Here is a 13779-nt window from a genome sequence, read left to right as displayed (position 1 = left end):
TGTGTGTGTGTGTGTATGTATGTATATATATATATATATATATATATATATATATATATATATATATATAATGCTATACCTGTGGGATCCACTGTGGAAACTGGAAATCACTGTTCTAAAGTGAGGTCAGCTGCCTCTGCCTCCATGTTCATATCCTGACCAGCTTACTTAAAGGAAAAAAAAGTGAAATATTGATTATAATGGTTACAGACTTCAAAGTCATCTTAATTTTATTGGTACAAAGGAAAATGGCAAATATTTTGGGCACCTTTTTCCACTGTTCAGTTATCAAAGCCTATTCAGTTCTTGGATCTAGTTTAATTGTCCTTTTGTGTTTTCTCTTGCAGACAATATTAACAGTGTTTCTAAGCAACAATGAACAAATATTAACCGAAGTCCCTATAACCCCGGAGACGACATGCCGAGATGTGGTGGAGTTTTGCAAGGAGCCAGGGGAAGGGGCGTGTCATCTGGCGGAAGTTTGGCGCGGCAATGGTGACTAGTTTCTGGTCTTTTGTTCTAATAAAGTATAACTAAAGTGTTTTTTTTTTTTTGTTTTTTTTGGATAGAGTGGAGAGGTATTTAACCCCTTGGCACCGGCACCTCCCGGCCCTTTAAGGGTTTCAGAAGCTGGGAGGCAAGGCGGAGTTTTAAGGTCATGTGACTGCCGTGATTTGCCATCACGGGGGTCACATGATCGAGAAAGATCTCCTCTTTCGATCGGGACCTTTCTGTGAGTACCGGACATGTGTGCAGGGTGCGCGCTCTCAGCACATATGTTTTTGATAATTGCATGCAAATGTGTGGCCGCTTGGCATCAAGGCCCAGACGCCGGGAGGCTGTACATTTGCGTGCGGCCGGCGTGAAGAGGTTAAACATCTGTCAGTTTTTTCTGTTGTCTGTGCCCCCGTTAGGGAGATTCACCCTCTCTTTGTACTTTTTACCATTATCATTGAAAGTAAAAGAAAATACCGAATTTTGTGTTGTCCCTGTAATGGTCACTGAGTGTTGTATTAATGTGTAGTTTATTAAGCACAGGTAAGTAACACTCGCAAACTAGTACTCCCTTTTGAATGTTACTTACCTGTGCTTAATATACTACACATTAATACAACACTCACTGGCTCCTCCCTTGTTTTCCTATTTGTCTTTCCACACAGAGCCTGCATACTCTTGAGGAATGGCTGCCTTAGTGGATGAGGGTACCCCCCCTCACACATATGGACCTACGAACTGCACCCTAGGCAAATGTAATCTATTTTAGTGCCCGTTCCCTTATGTTCCACTTGTTGCGCCTCTGCTCACCCTATTTATGTACCATTTTCAATGATATCTGCTTTTTTTTTTTTTTTTTTTTTTTTTTTTTAAATTTAGTCATCGGTGATTAGTTTTTGGAGTTAGATTGTAGCAATGTTATTCATGTTCATTAAAGGATTTGTAAAGCTCATTTTTTAAAATGAAAATAATAAACCTGTTAAACTTACCTGCTCTCTGCAATGGTATTGCACAGAGCAGCCCTGAACCTCCTCTTTTTGGGTCCCCCCACTGCCACTCTGATCTACTCCACTTCTCGGTTCACCACCATAGGAAGCCACTGCCCATGGGGGGCGCACCTGCAGGCCCAATCCCAAACCAGACTGTGTGCGCCTGTTGACACACACAGCATGGCTCGGCCCTGCCCCCCCCCATTCAGGATTTGATTGATCGGAGCAGGAGCAGAGAGAGAGAGGAAAGAACCACTGCAGATGGGCACAGCATTGGACCGAGATCAGGCTCTGGTAAGTATACAGGGGTGTGAGGGGGCGATGGAAGTAATGGGACATTTTTTACCTTAATGCAGAAAATGCATTAAAGTAAAAAATGTCCAATGTTTAGAACCACTGTAAATATTTCAGAGAATATTTGTTAAAACCACAGTCTGTAAACCGCTTTAGACATAGAGACACAATTAAGGTCCCATTCAGGCGTTGATTTGCATTGTTGTGTATTACGGCAGCCCCACCCCCTTCTTCTTTTTTTTTTTTTTGAATGGGCCGACAACGCACCTTTAACACACTAAATAATAACCTCGCCCTTTTTTGTAACACTGCACTCCAGTGCTTCAATGTGGACGCATTGCTCACTACTGTAATATCGCAATGCGGTCCATTAAAAATAAATGTGTGAATGTGACTTAAAGTTGAGCTAAACCTTGATCTCTTTTATAACTAAGGAAGCTGCCATCTTGGCTTCTGCTTGATCTGCTGTTGTCTTGGTGTTGTACATGTGACCAGTTGTGACACCAGACATTTGATGAAAGCCGCTGTGACAGTTCTCATTCATGATGTGGCCTAAATGAAATGGTTTTGGGAATCCATTTCATCAATGAGTTTAGTTCTGCTTTAAGGGACCCTGATGCAGTCTTTTTTACTTTTTTTTTTTTTTTTGCTCCCTAAAACATTGCTATTGTTTAAACATTTAAACAATAGTATTTTTGGTTCTTCAAATGTACCAAAGACCCCATCTTCTATGTGAAGAAAAACTGCTTGGAAATGGTACTTGGTGCCATGCTGTTTATAATGTCCGCAGTCATGTTACTGTCGTGTGATTGTGGAAGTTATTATGGTAAATGATGCACGTAGAGTGAAGCCACCGGCTCTTTGTGTTGCCCGGTCATGCAACCAGCTCTTGCTAAGCTGTGCCCGCAGCTGCTATGATGTTACCAGAGGAAGGGGGAGCACGGGTGAGCTACGTAATTGATCCTTCCTGAAGTGGTTGATTCCTTAGCAAAGTCGAAGCCATACTACTAGAAAGGATCGCCAAAGGAAATGTGCTACTTGTAATCGTATGAGTGAGTATGTTTATTCTGTGCTTTAAACTGGAATCCCCTATCTTGGTGAACGTCTTTATATAGTTTTCTCTTTATATAGTCTTAGCCTGAAATCTACAGTTGTGTCTAAAATAGCAGTGTGTTGAAAAAAGTGAATAAAGCTCACAATCCTTCTAATAGCTTTTATCTCCATACACACAAATGCATTGGGAACACTACACATTCTATTCCAAATCAAAACATGAAGAAAAATATATCAAATTTGTGTTGTTCCTCTAAAAAAAAATTGAAGAAAAGTGAATATTAGACTGTTCAAAAAAATAGTGTTTGTATTCTTCTCTACAAACTCAAACATTCACTATATAAACTGAAAAATTTTGAAGATTTTGCTTTCCTTTGAATCAATTAATGAATATTTAGTTGTATAAGCACTGTTTCTGAGAACTGCTGTACATCTGTGTTGCATGGAGTCAACCAACTTCTGGCACCTGTGAACAGGTATTCCAGCCCAGGATGATTGGACGACATTCCACAGTTCTTCTTCTCTATTTCTTGGTTTTGCCTCAGAAACTGCATTTTTGATGTCACCCCACAAGTTTTCTATTGGATTAAGATCAGGGGATTGGGCTGGCCACTCCATAACGTCAATCTTGTTGGTCTAAAACCAAGATGTTGCACGTTTACTGGTGTGTTTGGGGTCGTTGTCTTGTTGGAACACCCATTTCAAGGGCATTTTCTCTTCAGCATAAGGCAGCATGACCTCTTCAAGTATTCTGATGTATTCAAACTGATCCATGATCCCTGGTATGCGATAAATAGGCCCAACACCGTAGTATAAGAAACATCCCCATATCATGATGCTTGCACCACCATGCTTCACTGTCTTCACAGTGTACTGTGGCTTGAATTCAGTGTTTAGGGGTCGTCTGACAAACTGTCTCCGGCCACTAGACCCAAAAAGAACAATCTTTCATCAGTCCACAAAATGTTGCACCATTTCTCTTTAGGCCAGTCAATGTACTCTTTGGCAAATTGTAACCTCTTCAGCACGTCTTTTTTTCAACAGTGGGACTTTGCGGGGGCTTCTTGCAGATAGCTTGGCTTCACATAGGCATCTTCTAAGTGTAACAGTACTAACAGGTAACTTTACACCTTCTTTCATCTCCCTGGAGCTGATTGTTGGCTGAGTCCTTGCCATTTTGGCTATTCGTCTATCCATTCGAATTGTAGTTTTTCGCTTTCTTCCACGTCTTTCAGGTTTTGATTGCCATTTTAAAGCATTTGCAATCATTTTAGCTGAGCAGCCTATCATTTTCTGCACTTCTTTATATGTTTTCCCCTATCCAATCAACTTTTTAATCAAGGTACGCTGTTCTTCTGAACAATGTCTGGAACTACCAATTTTCCTCAGAATTTCAGAGAGAAATGCACTGTAACCAGCATGTACAACATTTGCTGCCTTCCTTCTTTAAATAAGGGCAATAATTGCCACCTATTTTTCAAAGAATGAATGACCTCACTAATAGAACTCCACACAGCTATTATTTTGAACATGCCCCTTTCAATTAGTGATTCAATGACACAGAATCAGCAGCATGCATGTCATGACTGTTGGGTCTGTTGGATTTCTATTACTCTACTACACCTGCTAGTAAATTATTTGCCATGTAGAAATATCATTTCTACCAAAAACAGTGATTGATCAGGTTAGTGATGTCTGACTGCTATTATTTTGAACACAACTGTACATGACATTTTTGATGGTTAGTATATGATGTATTTAGTGGTAGAATAATATCTCTTAAGCTAGGTTTACAGTTGTGGTTGGGGGGAGGGTGGCAGTAAAACACAAAGTTGGTATGTGTTTTTAGCACCCCCCAGCTGCTTTCCCCTCAAGCTGCAAAGGCAGCACATGTGCTGCAGTTCCACTGCCAGACCAATTCAATTGAATGGGGCCACATTACAACCACCACATGCAAGGCACATGGTTGTACTGTGGTGGTCTGGGATTTTAGGGTTTAAAACGGGTGGTGAGGAGGTGGCGTAATGCCTCCTCAATGTCTGTCAATCACCCTCTGAAATGTCATCCACCGGAAAAAGAAAATATGGAGTTTAAGTGATATCCTTTATTGGTTAACTTAAAGGAGAAGTGTGAGAATCACAAAAAAAAAAACCTATATACTCGCCTCAATGGCTGCAGCATCGCTGTGATGCTGCAGCTGTCACCCACCGGCTGAGCAGTCACATGACCACTAATCGCTCAGTTCTTGGTCAGCTCTGAGCAGAGAGCAGTGACTGTCAGGCACCACTGTGGAGTGCAGGAGCTGCTGGTTCAGAATTTGAGCGGCGCACTGAGCCTGAGCAGTCTCCTGTTCAGGTAACTGGGTGGATTCTGACATTATTGGGTAAAGGTTCACATGATCCCTCATGCCCATTAAAACTGGTTATTACTCTTTGCTCCAGAAGCTGAACAGAGCAGATAGGGAGTGAAGGCAAGAAGAGCAAATGCAGGATGGGGAGCATTACAGTTAAAGCAGAACTAAACGCTCTCAGTCAATATGAGTTAGTTTTAATCCATATGATGCTAGCATTAGTAAATAGGTGGTAAGGCACAATATATTGTTTTAAACGTTTTTTTTTTTTTTTTTACATTTCTTATTTTCTTCCTGATTTTTGACCTAGGCCAGAATTATATCATAAAAAAATAACACATGCAGCGCTACAAAAGGTTAATATATGTTATATAAAGGATAATAAGTGATAGGCTACTGGTGCTTAAAAGTGATTGGAAACCGTCCTCATATCACGGTTTGGGGTTTGTGCCTTTCATGCTAGCTGCTTATCATCTATCTCCGAGCGCTCGTTAATTATTTTCACAGAATTATATCATACATCCCAGGAGTCTTCATGGGCATTTTTTTCTTTCATCTGGAGGAGGGGCTTTCTCAGCTAAATGCACCCTCCTTCCTGCATGTCTGAGGTAAGAACAGATGGATTCCATGAATCATCTGCCCTTACTCAAGATGGCCATGGTTAGGAATGCTAGGGGGATGTTTTTCAAAGTGATAGCTCCAGGAAAATAAAGTATGGAGACCTGGATGGATGTGTGAGTTTGCTTTAAATTAAAAAAAAAATTAAAATTAAATCATATTTTTAGTTTGCGGCACTCAGATACAGTGTACTTCAACACTTCCGTGGCATTGAAGTGAAGCTGTTGGTCCAAGTAATGTTTCAAATTAAAGTGGAACTTTGACTCATGACAATTTTGATAAAAATAATGTTCTTTAGCAAGGAACATACATTCCACATTAATAATTCTGCTACCAAAATTAGTGTGTGCTGAAAATGACCTCCAGCATTCTTTCTGTTTTTTTGCCTGAGGCTTCCATTTTGCTAAAGCCCAGAGCCCTTGAGAAGCAGCAAATCTTTAGGCTGTCAGCAGAACAGCCTCTAAGCAACTAAGCATGTGCAGAGCACGGTGCGACACCGTATTTTAAACAGTATAGGCTCCTATTTTTAATGTTTTACACAGCTATACCTGAAAAAGGGGCCAGCCTGAAGTGATCTAGCAGAACTTAATTTTCTGTCTAAAGTTCATAAAAGGACAGATTTGCTGAGATTGGTGTTGAGGCATGGAGATCCTCAAATTGATCGGTTCTGGCCATTATGGCACGCATTTGTAGTAACGACTCCCAAATTGGCGAGCACCCATCATCATTTTGGGAGTAGTTACTGCACATAATGGCTGGACTGATAACTGACAGCTGGGCCACCCTGTAGAAGTTCACCTGTCTTATTTTCCTAATCAAGCTATTGGGTTTGTGTGGTATTCTTGAGGGTCTCCCCACAGGCTGACGGGGCTCATTATTCACTCTCGGTTTTCAAACCAGGCTCATCTTGAAGAGATGTACAATATCCATCACAAATGGACCCTTGAGGTTTAAAAGGTCCTGATGAATTGGGTTGTTCTATGAAAACGCATAGACCACTGACTTCTATATATATCTCTATATATATATATATATATCTGTGTCCTTTTTCTAAATGAGCCTTCTGGGGGAATATATATATATATATATATATATGTATATATATGTATGTATGTGCACATTTTTGTAATAAAGTATTTTAATACATGCTGATTTTTGCATTGCATATTAAACTATACTATAACTAAGCTATATATATATTACTAAACCCAGGACCTTGCATCCACTATATCTGGTCTCCCACAGTACATACAACATGGAAATACATTTATTTTAGTAAGTATAAACTGCTAAATATCTTTTCTCATCAGCAGTTAGAGCAGTCTTGTGACTTATATAAGTGTCCGGCAGAGCACTGGTTAAAGCTTGTAGGAGGAGTTTTTTTCTGTTGTAGGAGGATGCAGAACCCCTGACCTCTGTCTGGACAGTGCTGAGTGACCCTATACTGATCACATGCACTCTCCCAAGACATAAAAAAACCTCTCTAGCAATACACACCAAACTGAGCATGTGCAGCTTCTCGGCTGGGACTCAGTGATCGTAAACAACACAGACCTCTCCCCTGTCAGCACGAACAGACTGCTTGGTATTGCTCTGCATAGCAGAGCAATACAGAGCAGCTTGTTTCCCTAGTAAAACACACACAGCGCACAGTTAACACTTTGATCGCCTCAGAAGTTAACCGTTACCTGCCCAGTGCCATTAGTACAGTTTCAGTGCTTTTTATCAGCACTGATTACTGTATTAGTGTCACTGAGGATGTCAGTGACAGTTTAGTCAGAACCCCCCCCCCCCCCCAGTGTCAGAATGTCCACAGCAGTCCCGCAATAAGTTGATGATTTTGCCGCCATTACTAGTAAAACAAAAAAAAAATAAAGATTACAGTATATATACCGCCATTTGTAGACGCTATAACTTTCACGTAAATCAATTAGTTTACACGTATTGGGATTTTTTTTTTTTAGCAGAGACATGTAGCAGAATACATTTTGGCCTAAATATATGATGAAATTTTAGATTTTAATTTTTACATTTTTTTTATTGGACATGTTTAATAGCAAAAAGTAAAAAAAAAAAAAAAAAAAAAAAAAGGAAGGGGGGTAAATCCTCCGGAGGGCGAGTGGTTAGTTTAAGTATATTTTTCAATAACCACAAAGATATAACTCCTTTGCAAACCCAGATATTACCTTGTAAATAAAAAATAAAGGTGACATCATCATTGTTCTGTGCAGAGAGTAGATCTGTGGGCGGGAGCAAACAGTAGGGGGAAGATACAAGACAGTCACCCTGCACAGGCAGAGTTGCATGTTGGTTTATCATGCAGACCTGGAAGAAATCCGAGCGCACCAAGATTTAATTAGGAATATACATCCTGTATTTCTTCCTGAGTTCAGTTTTAAGTCCATGTACTACATATAAAGACACAGATAGTGTACAATGATCTCCATTTGGGTGGAAGCTGATTGGACATGTATGTTTTGACCATGAAAGGCAATGGGATCACCCAGTGTCAACCGACAGAATCTCTATGCCCAACATTTTTCCTGGGGGTTTGAAACCAGGACCCCAGCCTGCAAGGAGATAATGCTATGCACAAAGCTGCTGTACTTCTCCGATTTTTTTTTTTTGGTTCCCAAATAACATTTCGGGTGAATAACAATGTTCCCTTCCATAATTCCTGCTCTGGTGCATCTGAAATAAGGGACAGTTTAGCTAACTGATTGTGAAGGGCCCCGCACCATGCGGCCCACGTCCCATCTCTCGGGGCACTTTGTGCTTTTTAAAGTTTGTTAGCGCCGCAGGCTTCAGCTTCCAGATGTTTGATGCTGAGCCGTATTAGTGCACACATCGGTTACGAGCACAACAAGCCGGCTTCCTGACAGAACCACTAAATAAAACCATGAACCGAACGGGGTTGACTCATGGAGTTTTGTCTAGTTTGTTCAATTCCGTACCAATGACTCATTCTGGTTAATGGTTTTTGAACCTTAATAAATAATGTTGGAGGCTCTGTTGCTCATCTTGCCCGGACAGCTGTTAGCGTTTGGGATAATAAACCGCAATCAAGGTCATCAAAGACCTTGTTTTACTGCAGAGCTAACTTTTTTTTTTAATTTGATAGTTGAACTACAAGAAAATTAAAAAGCAAACTTTAAAAAAAACCTTAAGTACGGTAATTACTTATTCTCCAAAAATAATTTATACATCCACTACTTACCATAATTGCCCTGTAACCTATTTTTTAAATAAATAGTTTCTTGTAGCATTCTCCTTAAGCTCCTAAACCTCACCTTTCGCCCTCACTTTCATCTGTTTGGAATGAGGAGTGCTCATTGGTTGCAGTCATGTGCACTGCTCTATGCCCAATATAGATCTCATAGCCACCCTCCCTTGTTCATTCCCAAGATGGACTATGTTCCTACTTATGGAGGGACCGTTGAAAACAAACATAGCCACCCTCTAACATGAACAGCAGTAGCAAAAAGCTTGGAGGAGGCTGAGAGCAATAGAAGGGACTTTTCTGAGTTTAAGTGTTGCTAAACCCACAACCGTAAAATCCATTTGTATATGCAGTAAAGTATGCTTGTTATACTCGCTGTGGAACCTAAGGGGTTAATCCTCTGCATTGTGTAAAAAGGATGTTTTATCCTTCTGCTGTCCCCAATCCATCTGCTGATAGTACAGAGCTCCAGGAGTCGCTCTGTGCATGCTCAGCTTAGTGTGTATTAGTTTTTTCTTCACTAGGAGGGTGCATGTGATCAGCACAGGGCCAATAAGCACTGTCCAGACAGAGGGTCAGGGGTTATGTAGCCTCATAGGACTATCAGGGGAGAATGAAAGCTCCTCCTAAAAGATTAACCAATTCAATACCGGGCAATTTTACACCTTCCTGCCCAGGCCATTTTTCAGGTTTCAGCGCTCTCACACTTTGAATGACAATTGCGCGGTCATACAACATTGTACCCAAACTAAAATTTTATCATTTTCTTCACACAACTAGAGCTTTCTTTTGGTGGTATTTAATCGGGTTTTTATTTTTTGCTAAATTAACAAAAAAAACAAAAATTTTGCAAAAAAACACACCTTTTTTTTTTGTTTCTGTTATAAAAGTTTGCAAATAAATAATTGCTCTTCATAAATTTAGGCCAAGATGTATTCTGCTACATGTCTTTGGTGAAAATAACCCAAATTAGGATGTATTTTTTAGTTTGTAGGAAAGTTATAGAGTTCACAAACTATGGGATAGATCTGAATATTGATCAATCCTGAAGTACTGACAGCCAATCTAATTTCTTGAGGTCCAAGAATGTCAGAACAGTACAGATATCCCCCAAATGACACCTTTTTGCAAAGTAGACAGTCCCACGTACTTCATAAGAGGCATTGCGAGTTTTTTGAAGTTGTGTTTTTTTTTGTCATAATTTTTCGAAAAATTAAAAAATTAAAAAAATTATTTTCACTATTTTTTTTTTTTTACATACTGTCACCAGTGCAGTACAGCGTCATCATATAACTGGCATGGTGGTGATCAGGGACACTGACTGGTGACAGTATGGAGAAAAAAAAAATATATTTTTTTATTTTTTTTATTTTTTATTATTTTTTTTCTATTTAAGATTTTTTTTTTATATTTCACTATGACCAAAGTAGTACAATGTTACCATAGTAACATTGTACTACTTTGGGGAAGTACTCAGTAATTTTTTTTCTTTTTTTTTTACACAATTTGCTTATAGCAAAGAATTACTTTGCTATAAGCAAGCATTTACCTGAATGAAATTGATTCATTCAGGGTTTTTTTTTTTTTTTTGTGCTTCGCTATGATTTGGCCACAGCTAATCACATGACATATGACGTGCATGTGATTAGCTGTGACCATTCACAGCTAGACACTAGTATACAATGGATGGCATGAATGAAGCCATCCATTGTATACAACTGTCATGTGACCTGCTGTGATTGGTCACAGCAGGTCACATGGTAACGGCAACGGGGGATGATACTCAGATCTGTCATCGGCCGTGTCCGAGGTACACGGCCGGTGACAGATCGCGCCACTGCACACCTTTGCAGGAGCGCAATCTGCGCATGCGTGGGATGACGCCATATGACGTCAACCCGGAACGCTGATGACATTTGCCGGCTGCCATTCGGCCATAGGGCGGGCGGCAAATGGTTAACTAGTGCTCAGCTTATAGAAGTCACAAGACTGCTAAATACTTATCTTCTTATCAGTTAGAGCAGTTTACATTTTCTATAATAGTTGCATTTCCGTGTTCTGTGTACTGTGGGAGACCAGATATAGTGAATGCAGGGTCCTGGGTTTAGAAACACTTTAAGAATACTTACCGGTGAAACTCGAAAAATTAGAATATCGTGCAAAAGTCCATTTATTTCAGTAATGCAACTTAAAAGGTGCTGGTGCACCTTTTTCTTCCACATAACTTTCTATTAATGTGCTTTGATACAGCACTTTGGGAACATCCAACTTCTTTTCCAATTACCTTTTCAGGCTTCCCCTCCATATGGAGGGTGTCAATGATGGTTTTCTGCACAACTGTCAGGTCAGCATGCTTTCCCATGATTGTGATTCCTACTGAACCAGACTGAGAGACCATTTAAAGGCTCAGGAACCCTTTGCAGGTGTTATGGCTTAATTAGCTGATTAGAGTGGGACACTTTGAGCCTAGAATATTGCACCTTTTCACAATGTTCTCATTTTCTGAGATTGTGGATTTGGAGTTTTCATGAGCTGTAAGCCATAATCACAATTATGACAAATCACGGCTTGAACGATCTTGCTTTGCATGTAATGAGTCTATCTCATATATTAGTTTCACCTTTTAAGTTGCATTACTAAAATAAATAAACTTTTGCACAATATTCTAATATTTCGAGTTTCACCTGTACTTGAATTGAATTTTTTTTTTAAAGTCAGAGTTTACAGTCACTTTAGGAGTTTTAACATAAGATGTTGTTGACACACCTACTACTTCTCTTAAATGCTCATTCTCATCTGTACAGCTCAAGATCAAGTGAAAGGAATCAGCATTGGGCTTCTGATTTTCAAATGACTACTGGGGGCTCCATGGAGCCCCAGCATTGCCACCCAATGTGTATGCTGCTACATGGGACTATAGAGGGACGGGACGCCTCTTTGTGCACTGACACGCACACAGGTGGCATAGACCCACAGCAGATGTGCTGCACTCACCAACTGATCTTGTGTGCAAAAGTTCATGGGATATGTGGGATGGTGTTCTGTTTCAAATGCCGCTTTATGCATTGACATAGCTCTTTGGACCCAGTTTGTCCAGACAGTATAGTCACCTGCTGACTTGGCACAATCCACAGGCAGCTTAACTCTTCAATAAGAAACAAAATTTGAATTCAATGCAATTTTACTTCAGCTAATGGCAGTACAGTTGATGTTTTCCCAGTCTTTTGAGGTTTAAGAAGACAGTGACTTTCCTGAGCCCTGTCTCTGTGAAGTACTAATGCTGACTGAGGAAACATGAAAGAAACAGGGAGGGTGTAAGTAGGACAGAACTAACTAGCACTAAACAGGAGGAGGAGGTGAACAGAGGGAGATACCAAATCACATTTGTAAACAAGTTGTAATGGCACAAGACCACCACTAGATTTCGGCATACTACAGAACAATCATAACTTGATGAAGTTCAATCTCAAGTATGTAAGGGTGAGGTGTTCTGTAGTTTCAACAGATAACTCAGGCAGGGCTGACAACACTGCTTGATATATCAATGCAGCAGAGGCAGTGTAGTCAGCTCATTACTTGAAGGTACGAGCTCCCTGGATTTCTGGCAGGATTAACTGGTATTGCTGCATTTTTAACTAGTTCCCCACCATGATTTTGCATTTCCAGGCAGGAGGCGCGTGCGCGCTGCCCTACCCGCGCCGCCATTGGCGACTACAGATGGCGATCACCGGGTCCCAGCCAGAAATTCCCCGCTGGCACCCGGCGATCATCGAGGAACAATGAAAGGGGAGAGGTCTGTATGTAAACAACACAGATCTCTCCCCTGTCAGCATTGACATGCTGCTTTGTATTGCTCTGCATAGCAGAGCAATACAGAGCGGCATGGTTCTCTAGTAAAACATACACAGTTAACCCTTTCATCACCCCGGATGTTAACCCCTTCCTGTCCAGTGTCATTAGTACAGGGTCACTGCTTCTTATTAGCACAGATCACTGTATTAGTGTCATTGGTATGTCCGTGGCAGTACGTTGCCTTCCAGTGTCAGAATGTCCGCCACAGTCCTGCTATAAGTCGCTGATCGCCTCAATTACTAGTGTAAAAAAAAAAAAATTCCAGTGTATATATACCGTCATTTGTAGACACTATAACTGTCATGTAAACCAATTAATTTACGTGTATTGGGATTTTTTTTTTTTTTAGTAAAGACCTGTAGCAGAATACATTTTGGCCTAAATATTTGACTAAATTTGGTTTTATTAATTTTTTTACTGGATATATTTTACAGCAATAAGTCAAAAATATTATTTTTTGTTTTCAAAATTGTTGGTCTTTTTTTGTTTATAGCGCCAAAAAATTTAAACCGCACAGGCAATCAAATACCTGTGAAAGAAAATATAAATAATATCTTTTCGATACTCCCTCACCTCCCACCAGTGCAAAACAAATACCAACAAATGTCCACATATAAGTCCAAAAATTGAAAGTCCAAAAATACAGTGCTTTCCAATAAGTAGTGTTTTTCAAACGTTAAGGAACACTCCACTTTGCTGAATTCCAATCCAGGACCTCAAAATCAGGATACCTCAAAAAAATATAAACTCAATATAGTGCATTATCATTACAACAAAAAGAAACACTCGTGAAAACTGAAAGTGATTCCTCCAAGACTCCCACCCGTGATAAAACAGCACTCCAAAAAAAGTGATAAGGTGCAGCACTCCACACCAGTGTTACCATCCAAATAAACTAAAAACCATTA

General features: G+C 40.1%; 1 protein-coding gene across 3 annotated transcripts in view; it reads left to right on the top strand.

Moving 5' to 3' along the window:
• The window catches only part of PPP1R13B (protein phosphatase 1 regulatory subunit 13B), a 167402-nt gene that overhangs the window by 59612 nt on the left and 94011 nt on the right, over nucleotides 1-13779 (top strand). For all 3 annotated transcript variants that reach the window (XM_089657264.1, XM_089657263.1, XM_089657262.1), the window contains exon 2: nucleotides 348-495. In XM_089657264.1, coding sequence (XP_089513390.1) covers nucleotides 348-495 — 148 coding nt within the window. The remainder of the gene's footprint in view (nucleotides 1-347; nucleotides 496-13779) is intronic.

Source organism: Staurois parvus, unplaced genomic scaffold (assembly GCF_062004578.1).
Source record: "Staurois parvus isolate SC_StPar_1 unplaced genomic scaffold, SC_StPar_1.0 ptg000978l, whole genome shotgun sequence".
Taxonomy (NCBI): domain Eukaryota; kingdom Metazoa; phylum Chordata; class Amphibia; order Anura; family Ranidae; genus Staurois; species Staurois parvus.
The sequence above is the reverse complement of the archived record's forward strand: the minus strand, read 5'-3'. Positions and strand labels throughout refer to the sequence as shown.